Raw genomic sequence first — 15,346 nt, forward strand, 5'->3', positions numbered from 1 at the left:
CCCAAAAAATGGTGATTCTAAAAGTTCTTTTCGTTAATCGTAGATTGGTTTAGCCGTTTAAGACAGTTGGCGTTATTTTAAGTTTTAAATATTAACTTTAAAAATAAAGAAAATTTATTAATCATGATTTATATAAATTATATTTTTGTAAGCGCATATTTTGTAGATCTATGTCATATTGATTTAGAAAATAGTTATTTATGTGATTATAAAATATTTTCGATATTATGAGTAGCTATAACATTTTTTAAATAGTCTGTTTAAATATTACCTATTGTTTTTAGAAAATGCGATATTTGTGGTTTTTTGTTTTAATTAAAAATTAAATTTTGTGTGGTCATTTCTAAATGAATAAATGATAAGGCGAGCACTATATATATATATATATATATATATATATATAAGTACACATGTGTTTTCTTAGTGGTAAAAGTATATCTGCAATAATGATTTTGAACGCAAACTGTAAAGTATAAACCAATGATGACGGTCCAAACAAATCAAAGATATTTTTATGCTAATATTATGGTTGTGGAGACAATAACGTATCAAAGAGGGTCCACATTTACATAAATCAGACGTTAGACTTTCTGTTAATCCAAATTTTGATCTGCAGTGAGAATTTACCAGTCTCCATAATTACATAGATCGCAGACCCCATGATACTTTGTCACCCACTTAATCTTAATTTTATTACTTAATCACTTCTTATAATTATTAATTGCTGCCTTCAAGAAAGGGTATCACAATGTTCAATTTTAGCATACAACTTTACCTTGGAAGCTAAATCTCAATTATTAAGACACGTTCATGTGTCTATAATTATGCCTGAAATCTTGAATTTGGTGTGCTCTCAAACTATCCATCATTAATAGTAACCCCTCAGATTTATTTCGTCAAAATGTCAACCATCTAAAGAAAATGTGCAAGTTCATCGGCGAAATTTAAATGTATACATTTTGTGCATAAGATATCAAAATTTCATATGCCTTCGAAAACAAAGAAAGCAAAACTTAATTTTGAGAAAAAAAAACGAATTTTGTTTGTGTTTCCAAAAGAGCACGTAGACAAATTGTTAAACCATGTTTAAGTAAAGAACCTGATTTCCACTCTAATTTTCAATATTATATAGTGTATATATCAGTATTTATAGATAGGCATGCTATGATTCAAGGAATCTCTTAAAGAAACCATACACTAACTTTTGTCTTAAGATACCTAAGCTATACAAACAATATCATTGTCACTACAACAAATATAGGTATTCATAGCAGATTAAGATAGCACAATTTTCCTAACTGCTATGGAAAGGTATTTGGAAGTCTGCCTCGCAAAGTTATAGCACTTTACTTATGCTATGCCGAAAATTCGGTAAAGTGAAAAAAAAAACTCACTAATCACCCAAGTTTTTAGAATAAGCGCCAACACTTAGTGAAAAAAATGGATTTAGGCGGTATGTTTTAAGAACATATACTTTTGATAGCATTAAAAAAAAAAAAAGAAAGGGATCGGATTTACTTACCTCGTTCTCTCCGTCTTCCCTTTCTTCTCCACCTCCATCGAGCTCAAAGCTCTATCCACCATCTCCGACTCGTTTCTCCATCTTCCCTTCCTCTCTACATCCTCTCTCCACCATCTACGACTCCATCGCCCACCAACCCTTCCTCCCCACATCATCTCTCCACCATCTCCGCCGCGTTTTCTCCATCTTCCATTCCTCTCCACAACCTCTCTCCACCATCTCCGCCTCGATCTCTCATCTTTCACCATCCGTAATCTCGTCGCTCATCCTAACAGAGTATACAATTGGATTCAGCCATCATCATCTCCAATTTCAAATCCGAGACTCTAATTTAAGAGTGAGGTCTTAAATTCAATTGATCCAAGTTGTGCATGTATATAGGTCTTAGTTTTGATTGATTGAAGTTGTGAAAGTAAATAGGTGTTAGATTCGATTGATTCAAGTTCTGATTAATTTCATTGTTATCGGTTCATATTTGTTTCCATTAATCAGTTCTTTTTTTGTTTTGCAGGTGCGGGTTCGTGACTTCACAAGCTTGCGTCTTCTATATTCTGTCGAGGTTAGACACATCGATCACTTATTCACATTATCTAATAGTTTGTATACTTTTGTAGACATTTACCTAGTTGTTTGCGGTTTAGACATTGAAGCAAAATTTATATTGTCATTGTTGCTTGAACCATGTACACTTTTTGGAATTTTGGCAAGGGTCCTAATAATGTTGGACAAGTCGTGGGTTCATATAAGTAGGTATGTACATTTCCCTAAGTGTTCAGGTTATAGAATTCCAAAAATTCGCGTCATAACTTTTTTTTTCATGAACTTAAGAGTTGATTCTGCATACGAGAGAGCTGCCCGAGCTTTTGTCAATGGTGTTACTGATAAGTTAGGAGTTAATGGGAAGATTGTATGTCCATGCGCCCGATGTCGTAATCTGTATCGCCATACAAGTGAGGAGGTTGTCTCTCATTTGGTTATAAATGGAATGGATGATGCTTACAAGGTACGGACGGATTGGTTTCACCATGGAGATGGTAGCTCTGTTGATGTAGTGGATGTTAAAGATAGATGCTGGAATGCTGAGATTCTTAGTTTATATGAAGCTGCAAACTTTGTAGATGAGGATTTAGCCAACCGGGGTTCACAGTTACGTGAGTCAGTTGAGGGTGAGGACAGGAAAGAAGATGAGTTTTTAGCAAAACTTGCAGAGGCTGAAACCCCCTTGTATCCGACGTGTTCTAGTCATAGCAAGCTATCAGCTGTAGTTTCTTTGTTTAGGATTAAGTCTCAGAATGGGTGGTCAGACAAGAGCTTTGATGACTTGCTGCAAACATTGCCAAATATGTTACCTGAAGACAATGTGCTGCACACATCAACTTATGATGTCAAGAAGTTTTTGAAAACTTTTGATATGGGATATCTAAAGATTCATGCTTGTGTTAACGACTGCTGCTTATTTAGAAAGAAGCTGAAGACGGCTGAGAGTTTCCCAACATGTAAAGCGTCTAGATGGAAGACCAACATGCATACTGGTGAAATCAAGAAGGGTGTTCCACAGAAGGTTTTGAGATATTTTCCGGTGATACCTCGTCTGAAAAGGATGTTCAGATCGGAGAAACTTGCAATGGATTTACGATGGCATTTCAATAACAAGAGCACAGATGGGAAACTCCGACATCCAGTAGACTCTGTTACTTGGCAGTCAATGAATGACAAGTATCCGTCGTTTGCAGCGGAGGAGAGGAATTTGCGACTTGGGCTTTCAACAGATGGGTTTAATCCCTTTAGTATGAAGAACAGCCGATACAGTTGCTGGCCTGTGTTACTGGTGAATTACAACATGGCTCCTGACCTATGTATGAAGGAGGAGAACATAATGCTCAGTCTGCTGATTCCAGGACCACATCAGCCGGGTAATAGTATAGATGTTTACTTAGAGCCGTTGATTGAAGATTTAAAACAGTTGTGGTCAATAGGTGAGCCAACGTATGATGCAGTTAGTAAGACTACCTTTACCCTTAAGGCAATGCTACTTTGGACTATTAGTGATTTCCCGGCTTACGGGAATCTTGCTGGTTGTAAAGTGAAGGGTAAAATGGGTTGTCCTATATGCGGGAAGCACACAGATAGTTTGTGGCTGAAGAATAGTAGGAAGTTTGTATTTATGGGCCACCGGAAAAGTTTGCCTCCCTTGCATAGTTTTAGAGGAAAGAAGGCTTGGTTTGATGGGAAAACGGAACATGGGACGAAGGGAAGGGTACTCACAGGCAGGAATGTCTCATATGTGTTGAGAAATTACAAGAATGTTTTTGGTAATAGAAAACAGTCTGGGAAAAAGAGGGCTACTCGAGTTGACATACCATCTGATAAGGAAGATGAACTAAGTGGATCTGATGAGGATGAAGATGTAGGAGATAAAGACGAAGAGGAATTGTCTAGATGGAAAAAACGTTCCATTTTTTTCTCATTGCCTTATTGGGAGGTATGTTTAAAATTAAACATTTACTAACTGTTTAAGTCTGTAAGAGCTGTTCTGATATTTTTCTTTATTTGCTTTGTCATGAGAAGGAGCTCCCTGTTCGGCATAATCTAGACGTTATGCATGTGGAGAGGAATGTGGCTGCAAGCTTGATTGCGACATTGTTACATTGTGGCAATTCAAAGGATGGTCTAAAGGCTAGAAAGGATCTTGAAAGTCTTGGTATCAGGAAGGATTTGCATCCAAAAGCTCAGGGTAAAAGGACATTACTTCCACCAGCTCCCTGGTCTTTATCAAAGTCAGAGAAACACATCTTCTGTAAGCGGCTATATGATTTTAAAGGTCCTGATGGCTACTGTGCTAATATATCTAGTTGTGTATCATTAGAGGAGTGTAAGGTGTTGGGACTCAAATCTCATGATTATCACGTCCTAATGCAACAACTACTGCCAGTAGCAATCAGGGGCTTACTACCTAAGGGTCCTAGGGTAGCCATTCTCCGCTTATGCGCTTTCTTCAACCTTCTATGCCAACGAGTAATCGATATGGAACAACTTCAGCAAATGGAATCTGAAATCGTGGAGACTCTCTGCATTTTTGAAAGATTTTGGCCACCAAGTTTCTTCGACATCATGGTTCACTTGTGTGTGCATCTAGGCAGAGAAGCTAGACTTGGTGGTCCGGTCCATTTCCGATGGATGTATCCATTTGAAAGGTATGTTCTCCACTGAAAAAATTATTAATCTTCCTAATGGACTTACTAATCAAATTCTATGTTCTTTTAAAACAGGTATATGAAAGTGTTGAAAGACTATGTCAGAAACACAGCAAGACCAGAGGGGTGTATAGCTGAGTCTTATCTTGCGGATGAGTGCATGAAGTTCTGCTCGGCATTCTTGACTACTACAACAAATGTGCAAGAAAAAGAGGACAGAAACACTGAGTATGAGAGTAAGTCCATCCTCGAAGGTCGTCCTATATCAGCCGCCCGCTCATTCCAATTTTCAGAAGCAGAGTTGAAAATAGCTCATCTTGCTGTAATACAGAACACGGCCATGGTGGATCCATATGTTGAGTAAGTTTCTCTTAGTATATATAACACGGCCATGGTGGATCCATATGTTGACTTTTATAAGATTTCAGTGTTGAGGTTTGCTTTTTCCATTTGCAAGTGCTCATTTACAACATCTACAAGACTCGAATAGTAGATGTCAAAGGGATGCAACATATTTATGGCGTATGCACACTGAAAAATTTGCAGCGTGGCTAAAGCAACAGGTCTGCTAGTACTGTATATGTTTCAATTCGATTTTATACCATGTTGTGTAGCTAACAATTTTTAATGGAATAAATTTTAGATATCTATTGATTCACCTGATGAGGAAGACACTCTGAAGTGGCTGGCTTATGGTCCTCGTAGTATAGCCAGATCTTACACAGGCTACATTGTGAATGGGCTACGATTTCACACAAATGTGGTGCATAGGCTAAGTCAGAATAGTGGTGTTTACTATGAAGCAACAGCAATGTGTAGATCTAGTGCAAAGGACACAGCTCAGGTGGTCGACGTTGTATCCTACTATGGGAGAGTAGTTGATATTATATTACTAGACTACAATGGCTTCTACGTCCCAATATTCAGGTGTGAGTGGGCAGTTAAAGGTAACGGTGTGAAGGTAGAGGATGGCTTTACGCTGGTTAATTTTAATCACAGCCACATATCCTTTGCAAAGGATCCATTCATTTTAGCATCTCAAGCGAGACAAATATTTTACTCAAGGGACACTGATGAATCGAGTTGGTATGTAGTTATGAAGGGTCCATGTAGAAGATACAGTGATGAGAAACCTGAAGATGGACATGCAGATGTAGGACCATTGCCTTCGGATATAGATATGTGTCTGGAAGACATAACAGATGAGGCTGAGAATGTCAGAGATGATTGTGAAGGAATATACGTTTGACATATCAGATGAGTCTGAGAATGTCAGAGATGATTGTGAAGGAATATACGTTTTTTTTTGGGTTTTCCATGACATTCTAGTTGGTTACTTTCCAATGCAATATATGATTGATTTCACTGATTACCTATATTTATTTCTGTTTGCATATAGTGTTGAGTTGGTTTGACATTTGATTAATTTTTTTGAGTTTCCCTTTAGTTTGTTGCAGGAAAGCCATGGCTAAAGGAAAAAGGGGATCAAAGAAAAGGAAGATGATTGTGCACGATGATGAGCCTGAATTTATCCGCACCATATATACTAAAGAAACGCAAGATGAGAAGCAGATAGAGGGATCACAGCCTGAAGACACACAGCCGGAAGTGCAGCCTTGGGACACACAGCAGGAGATTCCGCCTCTGGACACACAGCCGGATATGCAGCCTTGGGACACACAGCAAGAGATTCCGCCTCTGGAAACACAGCAGGAATCGCAGCCTCAAGACACACAAGAGAAAGAATCCGAAGGTGCAAAGGCTCATGTCGATGGTGCTAAGTCTACTGATGAGGGTACTGATACTGTTCAGCCAAACAATAAAAAACGACGAGGACCAACGAAGATGAAAGATATTGCGAGAGATCTTAATGCACGGATCAAGGTGGATTTCACAGCATTTGGAGAACCCTGTGGAGAAGGATCAGTTAAGCTCTCTTCGTACTTAGGTCCCTTGGTGAGGGAACATGTTCCTGTGGTGATAGATGATTGGAGAAAAATAGGCGACGACCGGAAAACTGTTCTATGGAAATCTGTTCAGGTAATTTGTTTCTGTTGACACTATAACTAAATTAACGTACTCTGCCTTACAACTTTTAATGTTCTTGTAGTTACGTTTTGAACTGGATGGAGAGTACGAGAAAGCGGCAGTTATGAAACAGATGGGATGCATATGGAGGGCCTCTAAATCACGCTTGGTTAATCAGATTCTGAATGCTGAAAATCACATAGAGCGTTTGAAGTTGAGGCCAGATAATATTCAACTTGCAGAGTGGAAGAAGTTTGTGAAAGAGAAGACTAGTAAAGAGTTCAGGGTATGACATCTTAATTAGTTATATTATCTTACATCTGCTTTCTAACACTTCTATATAGGCTGTTAGGGAGTCGTACAAGGAAAGAAGACGTAAGCAGATTCCTCACACATGTAGCCGTAAAGGAATGGTTAGATTGGCAGAAGATTTAGTAAGTATATATACAGGAGCCTGATTTGTGTATTTATTGGAATTTTTTTGGAATTTTTTTGTTCTTGAATCATAAACCTGAATCATTATGCAGAAAAAGGATGGCACTGAAGTGACGAGACTGAATGTGTGGGTGAAGTCACGAACTAAAAAGGATGGCACTGCAGTAAACACAGATGCTGCTGACAAAATAGTAATTCTTATGTTGTTCTCTTATTCATTTGTGATGTTTAAAATTAGAGTTAAAAATCTCACATAAAAATTTGAACTTGTGACAGGAAAAGGCTACTGAGTTTATTCGGTCTGACCATCAAGGATCATCATCATCAAACCCAAAAGAAGATACTCTTACTCAGATCTTGGGACCTGACAATCCTGGACGATTGAGGGCTATGGGTAGAGGAATGAGTGTGAGCAAACTGGCTTTTTTCGAAGTGAAGAACAAGTATGTGACTGAAATGCAACAGACACAAAATAAGTTGAAGCAGCAGGTCGAAGAATTGCAAGAGGCTCTTGCTAAAATGAATAGTCGAGTAAGTGTTTCTGAGCAACTCTCCTGTGATTTTTTTTTTCTTATTAAAGAACACAAACCTTATTTATTTTTCTAATTACAGAGGCCAGAATCGGAAGAGGGTGAGAATTCAGCACCAAGAGTAAGTACTTGTGCAAATCGGATTCATGCTCAACTAACTTGAACGGAATGTAACTGTTGTGTTGATTAATCTTTGTAGAGTGTGACGAATAATTGGACACCACAGCCTAAGTGTATCCTATATGATTGGTGTGACAAGGAATGCAAAGTAGCCGAGGGTCGTTTTCTGTCATCGGATGAAATGGAGTTTGTTAACAATGTGCCATTGGGCCCTAATTCAGTTAAGGTGGTAGTTGAGACGGCTATTGAAGTAGATGCATTTCTTTGGAGACCGGCGCCAAAAATTTACACTATTGGTCAGGCTGTAGGAGAAACAGTTGCGTGGCCTCAAGATTCTCTTCTTGTTCTTGACGAGGAGATCGATCCAGATCACATTCTTGGTAAAGTAAGGTTTTCAGTCGTCATCTCACTTTGGTGTCTAAGTTTCTGTTTTCTAAAATCTAGTAATGTATTTCACGTGTTGAATTTATTGTTTTGACAGAGCCCTGAGACAGTAGAGAAGAACAACTGCAAACTTCTACATTGGTTAACACAGGATGAAGAAACAGTTGCTGAAGGTCGTTGGGAGAGTCGTGATCCCAAAGCCTTGGTGGATGGCCTTCCTCTTGGACCAAATGCTGTGAAAGTATATGTAGATGCGGTGACGTTACCTCAGACTTTTCTTTGGAGGCCAACAGAAAAACACTCAACCCTCGGTGATTGTTTGAAGTCGTATGTAGCATGGCCTCTCAGCAGAGTTTCATTCGACAGTTTAAACTCTGAGTCACCAGCTACAGAATCTCCTATTACGCAGTCACAAGTACACACTCCACCGGCTCCTGCTAAGATTTCAAAACCAGTGGCACAAACTCCTTCAAGCTCTCGGAAGGTAAGTAGTAGTGTAGGTTGTGTTGATATATCTAATAAAGTTGGTAATGCTTTCATATGTGTTACACTAATGGACATCATTCTCATACACAGATTGTGAAAGAAGGTCAGAAGTGCAAACTGCTCGACATTACCGGTCAGAAAGTTGTTGTTGCAGAAGGACGCTGGTCTTCAAACAACCCAGAACAGTTAGTGCATTTTGTTCCTTTGGGAAAAAATGCAGTTCGTGTGTGGGTTGATGTAGTCAAGGTGGATGATGCCATGGTTTGGAGGCCTACATCTGCAATCGAGTGTATGGAGGATGCTATTGGTACCACTATAGCATGGCCTGAAGACAAGGTTGTCATCGTGTGAGGATGAATAAGAACGTATGGTCTTCTATTTTCATTGCTTTAGAACTTATGAACTTATGGTACTTAGTGCAAATGACACTTGTGTTCTTACTTTTGAACTTAATTATGATATGGTATTTCTATTATGAAATTTCAGACTTTGTTTACTTCTTTTTGAGCATTTTGTGTATTTATAGTGAACCATTTATTGGGCGAAATAGCATATTTTAATGGGCGAAATAGCATATAAAATAAGTTATGATACACTCACTTGATATCACGAAAAAAATGCTATAAATCATATGAACATAACTCAATACCACTGCTGCAACACATCATAAAGTAGCACCAATGTAAAGCTACTACAACGTAATTGATGGCTACAGAATATAGCTATTTTACAAAAATATATAGCAACATAAAAAAGTTATTACATAATTTAGAACAGCACAAAATAATAGCTATTAATAGGTTTAATACAGCAGATAAATATAGCTGTTATACAATTTCCTATAGCATAAATTGTGTGTAATAAATAACCGTAACACAGCGAAAACATAACGCTATTAAAGGCTACTCTACGATAGCGTCATCCGAAAACGCTATCGTATGTAGGGACTCTATTATAGCGGTCGTTTTCATAGCATTTGTAAAACCGCTATGGATACCATATAATAGCGTTATCCGTATGCTATTAAAAGCCATATTTGTTGTAGTGTGTGATACTTCCTATAAAAATCATTAGAAATCAATGATGAAACATCTTTTGACCCATGATTGTTTAAGATTTGACGACAGTTTTTTATAAATATAGGCGACCAAAAATGTACAACAACAACAAAAATATACAACGACGGTTCCACCTATCCAAAAAAGTAAAAAGTAAAAAAAAACCATCAAACTGTAAGAACTAAAAACCAACACGAGACAAAACAAGGCACATCCATTATCTTATTAGACATCTCTCATACCTTTATGCATATTATTTTCTCAATTATGTGGTTACGCTGCTTTTATTTGTCAACATGTTTACTTTTATTAACTATCATCTAACTTTTATTTTATTTTTGGTTTAGGAGTTTCTATTCTATATCGACATCTTCATTCATCTCATTTTGCTCAAATTTGAGCAGAGCGGGGCATATGCATGTGTTCTCATTTACGACTTGCCACATTAGTACTAGCAAGGGACGTGACAAGTTAAAAGTACATTTCAGAATTTGTTGAAAACCTTTTTATAACCTAATACGATGTATTGACTGAAAAAACAAAAATACATCAGATGTTGCGGGCAAATAAGGCATGAACATTAGGAAAAGAAAATTGTTTTGACAAATAAAATGAGAGTAGAATTCTAGGCGAAAATCGAGAATTGGAGCACCATGGGAGCTGAGACAACCATGGGGAAGGAAATTAAAATGGCATTCTGACGACCAACATAGCCCGGCCCAATGACCACCGAGTGAAGAACTCCAGGGATTTTGGTCCATCCACGACCAGACTTGGAGACTGCCGTATGTTACCCTTGTTGTTGGCCAAGCTACTCGTTTTCATTTTCATTTAACTAAGATTTGATTTTACGCAAATAAAAGAGCGCAAGAGAGATATAGGAGTGTCGATGTAAGCTTTAAACTTCGAGAAAAGGCAAAAGATAGCGAAAAGAGTAAAGCCCTGCCCTGGAATTTTGTGTGCTATCACATAGGATGTCTTAAGTCCGGCCAAACCAGTTGACAACTGGTGTTTGCAAAATGATTTAGCCTACGACATGACAGATTATGTAGTTAACGAATAGCAATAACCATTAAAAAAAAATCTATGCATGACGAAATAAGAAATTAATGATGGGGATCAAGATGTTCCAAATAATTAAATGTGTCTATTCGACCTTCTCTCTTTTTTTTTGGGTCAAAATTCGACCTTCTCTTTATATCTATAACCCATAGGAAAAAAAAAAGCTCGTGTCCATGTTCGTATGTTCATAGAATGATCTAGCATTCATATAGTCTTTTGAATAGACACGGTGCGGGCCATGGTTTTCGATCTTTTTTTTTTGCATATAATCACATCTTTTATTGTTTTATTTAGGAAACCTCTTAATGACCAAACGAGCTCGTGTTATGTTCAAAAACAATCATATTCTGAGAAAACGATTGAACGTGAGAGAGAAACGATTGAACCTTAGAAACGTACCAAAGATATCTAAGAAAAGTAAGCACCCAATCAAAAATAAAGAAAAGTAAAACTAAATTAAAATCAAACAAGGAAATTAACATTGCAGCCGTTCGTTGATTGATTTGACGATACTCTTTACAAGCGATTAAAATACAAAAATTACTCTAACGCCGCATCTAATCTTTCCACTAATAAAACAAAACAACGAAACTAATTAAGCTTCGTTTACCTCACCTGCGTCTAATAAAACCAGCCGTTACTAGTTGCCGTTAACTCATGGGCACCACTGGTACGTTATCACCGTTAACGTTTCCCTCAATCTGAACGTTACCCTCTCCGTCACCGGCTGCACCTTGGTCCGCCGGCGCACAAGCCATCTTATGTCGGAGTTTCCAATCCAGAGCTTGACAAGCGCGTGAGCAGTAATTCACAACGCCACAAACAGAACACCTCCGGAACTCATGTTTCCTTATCTCCGGCCGTCCACACCCGCCGTGAGAACACAATCTCAACCCATCTCCGGGAGAATCTCCGCCGCGTAAAGCGAACCAATCCGCTAAAAACCGATTCGCTGGATGCGTTTCCGGCGCCGGGACATTACATCCAAAATCGCTCAGCAACGGACAACCGTGGGTTTGAGGCTGCGACAAGGTTAGCCACGACCGAGCCTCGATCCCGGAAGATAAAACGGCGGCGAGTTCACGAGCGTTGGCTTGAACGAGGAATCTCCGACCTTCGGAGATGTTCCGTGGAACACCGTAACCATCTTGGAGACAGTGACCAAGCTCACGGAGCGCGTCAACGTGTCCCAAGAAAGCCGCACGCGCACACAGAGCCACACCGGCTCGAAGATCCTTGTCGTTCTTGGAACCACCGCTTCCGTTGAACTGAATCACGGCTAGAGAGTATAAAGCTGGCGCGTGGGAGTTAATCGCGGCTTTGGCCATTAGCGACGCGCCGTTTCCTCTGTTTTGCAGACAGTAAAACCGAATCTGCACCAAATCAAGACACAAGACAAAACGTTAAACCAAAAAAAAAAGATAAAATATTTTTTATTTAATTTTGGACTAACCATTCCGAGAGTGTAGCAAGCATCGAGACTTCCGGCGTCGGCACAGCGTTTGAGAAACCGGTGAGCTGATTCCGACCAATTCAGAGCTTTTATGGCAATTGCTTTTCGAGACAATCTCGACAGAACATAAGGACACGTAGCTAAACTCTTTAATCTCTTACATCTGTTGACACATACCAAAGTTATCAATTAGACAAAAGAGCTTTGTCTGAATTATAAAAAAAATTAATGATAAACGGGAAAGCTTACGTCATCAAAACGCTGATGAAATCAGCGGGACACCGTGATGTAGAAGCAAGTTTACAAAGGATAGAAACAACAAGATCGTCCGGGATTGAATCTAACAGACCGGGTCCGGTATTAGTTTCCGGCGCCGGTGAAACAGAAGAAGAAACACATCGCCGTCTTTTCCTCGCCGGCGTAAAGACACCGGCGGAGTAGAAAACTCTATTGGTTACGGGCAACATAATCTTCTATTTTGGTCTTGAGAGGATTACAAAGCTCTCTCGCTTCTGGTCCCCTTTTATCTCTTGGCTTATAAATATACAAAGTGGTTGGGCTGTGTCTCTCTCCTCCCTGCGTACATACGTATGGGATACTGTTCAAATGACTACTTTACCCTTGTACTTTCGTCATATTTTCCGGTCAAACGCCGTTGACCCAAACGTCTGCTTTTTCCGTAGATTGATGATCCCTCTAGCTCGAATATTTATTATCAATGGAGGTACTACAAACAATTTATTTATAATCCGTTACTCGAAACGGTTTAAGAGAGGGTAAATATGAATTTTATCCATGTAAAAGGATAAAAAAGAAAAAATTAGAGAATTAGCGCGTGTGCGAACGAAGGTCTTGGGGAAGGAAGAGACTGGGGTTCACCTGAGGTTAAAGAGAGAGTGGGGGTTTAGAGTAACAAACAAAGGTATAACTTGCGAACAGAAGGAGAAGATCAGAGAGGTCAACCGTAAAAGAAACAGCCAAAATTTTACATTACAACGGTTACTCCTTTTTATCTCTTTTCCTTTTGCCGTTTCTCCTCCACGGCGTTACTTTTTCTAGTTTTCTATTTAATTTCTTTTATATTTCTAAAAAATAAAAGGACAAAAAGAAAAGTTCGTTTTTGAAACTTTGATAAAAGTTCGTATTTTACTCCAAGAAATAAGTAAAGTTTGCATTTTTTATTGAAAAATAGTTGATATACATTTCAGAATATACTATAAACATTACTGAAAATATAGTTACTCCTACCCTTCATCACAAAGATTGGAAGAATCAAGGTTACAAAAACGGAATCACTAGATAAATATAATATGATTGGTAAACCTTTCCCAAAATAGTAATTTAAGGAATGAAATCAATATAAGATTATTTTCTTGCTCTAAATAATCTAGAACCATTTCTGGAGCTTTTTGGATGGTTCATAATATACTGCAGGTTTATGTTCACATCATAGTTATCGTTTTTTTAAAACATATTTGAATACAAAGATTAAAAAATGAGGACATTTCAATTTTCACCTAAAGAACATCACGCTTGGGGCTCATATATGTAATGTCGTTTACGTACGCCACAACAATTGGATGGGAATATTTAGTTCCGAATGTCCACAGTGTAACGATGAGTTTTGGAAACCTAAAAATGTCGGTATCATATGTGGTGTAAACTGGCGTTAAATGGTCAATTCTAGATTTTTTTTTGTCATCTGATAATATTAAAACCAAACAAAAAGCACAACAGGAATGCAGCAGTCTTGACAAAAAAAAAAAAAGGAATAAGCAGTCGGCTGTCGTGAAGAATCGACACCAAAGTCAAAGCCTAAACAAAGGAAACACAGTTCAAACAAGGGAATCTTACACCAACACAACACTAAACACTTTACAACAGAAAGCCTTGACGCACAAACAGTGCGCACAAAGGAATTAAAGTTACCATCAACGACCACCAAACTTGAAGGTCCTAAACTCCATTGAACACTGGGCAAAGCGGAAAGAGCAGTAGACACGGCACTACAAGCTCATAAGACGTACCAGACTGGCAGACTGGAGGACTACACCAAAAAACGGAGAAGATCCAAAGCTAAGAAAATCCACCGCACAGAAAGAGACCAAGAGCAAGTTGCTATAAACTATGATCGATGCAAACATCAAAACAGCGGCATTTTCTTTCCGACGTAGTCACGTAGATATCGGCGGCTATGATTCTACAAATTTTTATTTTTATTTTACAACTTACCCCTAATTCTTTACTCAGAAAGAGACACCCGAGGGAAAGAAAAAAGAATTTCTTGGAGAGTAAAAAAAGGAAAGTTAACCCAGCTAATCTATATCCTATTAACTTGTCTTTTTTTTTTTTTTTTTTTTTTTGATCAAATCCTATTAACTTGTCTTTCTTTTGCTTTATTGGAGAAGTCATCCCACGCCTATATTGTTTTTCCTCGTCAGCTCTATAGTGTATAATGCTCCTTGTGCATTTAAGTCACCTTTATTCTATGAATCTCTTAGGGCATCTCCATCCCTACTCCATTTTTTTCTCTAAAATAGAGTAAAAGTGATTATGGAGTAAAGAATACTCCAACCCAACTCCATATCTCACTCCATAATGAAGTTTACTCCATAAATGGATTAATATCTTTTTTGTTTGTTCATCACTCCATTATAGAGTGAGAAATGGAGTAGGATTGGAGCAATTTTACTCCATTTTCACTTTTACTCCATTTTGGAGGAAAAAATGGTGTTTTACATTGGAGATGCTCTTATAGCATCTCCAACCCCATTCTATTTTTCATTCTAAAATAGTGTTTAGAATAAAAAATGCTCCAATGATATTCTATTTTTCACTCTACAATAGAGTGAAAAAGAGGTTTACTCCAAATATAGAGTAATTTTTTTTTTTTCATCACTCTATTTCCTACTCTAAAATAGAGTACCATTTGAATAAATTCAAACTCTATTATAGAATTACTCTATTTTAGAGTAAAAAATAGAGTAAGCCATTGGAGATGGTCTTAACAAGTATGTGATGATCCATATATTATTTTTACTGAATCTATAAACTCTTAATTATAAAAAAAACTT

The 15,346-nt window shown here is 38.0% G+C and overlaps 2 protein-coding genes across 11 annotated transcripts; one reads left to right on the top strand and one right to left on the bottom strand.

Annotated features, from left to right (window-relative positions):
* The first annotated feature begins 72 nt into the window (after positions 1-72).
* LOC103831480 lies at positions 73-9,496 on the top strand. Of its 10 annotated transcripts, none has more exons than XM_033276241.1 (11): positions 73-1,864; positions 2,034-2,081; positions 6,164-6,756; positions 6,827-7,030; positions 7,089-7,178; positions 7,272-7,370; positions 7,456-7,710; positions 7,792-7,830; positions 7,909-8,214; positions 8,311-8,697; positions 8,790-9,496. In XM_033276241.1, the coding sequence occupies exons 3-11, from the start codon at positions 6,181-6,183 to the stop codon at positions 9,048-9,050; spliced, it is 2,217 nt and encodes a 738-aa protein (XP_033132132.1). In that variant the 5' UTR covers positions 73-1,864; positions 2,034-2,081; positions 6,164-6,180; the 3' UTR covers positions 9,051-9,496. The 10 variants fall into 10 exon arrangements, with proteins under 10 accessions (XP_033132132.1, XP_033132133.1, XP_033132131.1 ...); XM_033276242.1 differs by having other exon boundaries at positions 6,174-6,756; XM_033276240.1 differs by having other exon boundaries at positions 73-1,859.
* Positions 9,497-11,253: 1,757 nt separating this feature from the next.
* LOC103831030 (F-box protein At1g67340) lies at positions 11,254-14,679 on the bottom strand. The gene is made up of 3 exons (XM_009106876.3): positions 12,522-14,679; positions 12,273-12,435; positions 11,254-12,192 (listed from the first exon to the last, which is right to left on the bottom strand). The coding sequence occupies exons 1-3, from the start codon at positions 12,737-12,739 to the stop codon at positions 11,470-11,472; spliced, it is 1,104 nt and encodes a 367-aa protein (XP_009105124.2). The 5' UTR covers positions 12,740-14,679; the 3' UTR covers positions 11,254-11,469.
* Between the last annotated feature and the right edge of the window lie 667 nt (positions 14,680-15,346).

The sequence above is a fragment of the Brassica rapa genome, chromosome A07 (assembly GCF_000309985.2).
Source record: "Brassica rapa cultivar Chiifu-401-42 chromosome A07, CAAS_Brap_v3.01, whole genome shotgun sequence".
NCBI classification, from domain to species: Eukaryota; Viridiplantae; Streptophyta; class Magnoliopsida; order Brassicales; family Brassicaceae; genus Brassica; species Brassica rapa.

What these genes read in the sequence shown, in the direction of transcription:
- LOC103831480 (XM_033276235.1), top strand. Translation starts at nt 2,241, where the DNA reads ATGTTGGACAAGTCGTGGGTTCATATAAGTAGGTATGTACATTTCCCT. An exon ending in TCTCATTGCCTTATTGGGAG is followed by an intron (nt 4,005 to 4,090) that starts GTATGTTTAAAA and finishes TGTCATGAGAAG; the next exon opens with GAGCTCCCTGTTCGGCATAA.
- LOC103831030 (XM_009106876.3), bottom strand. Translation starts at nt 12,739, where the DNA reads ATGTTGCCCGTAACCAATAGAGTTTTCTACTCCGCCGGTGTCTTTACG. An exon ending in TTCATCAGCGTTTTGATGAC is followed by an intron (nt 12,436 to 12,521) that starts GTAAGCTTTCCC and finishes ATGTGTCAACAG; the next exon opens with ATGTAAGAGATTAAAGAGTT. An exon ending in CTTGCTACACTCTCGGAATG is followed by an intron (nt 12,193 to 12,272) that starts GTTAGTCCAAAA and finishes GATTTGGTGCAG; the next exon opens with ATTCGGTTTTACTGTCTGCA.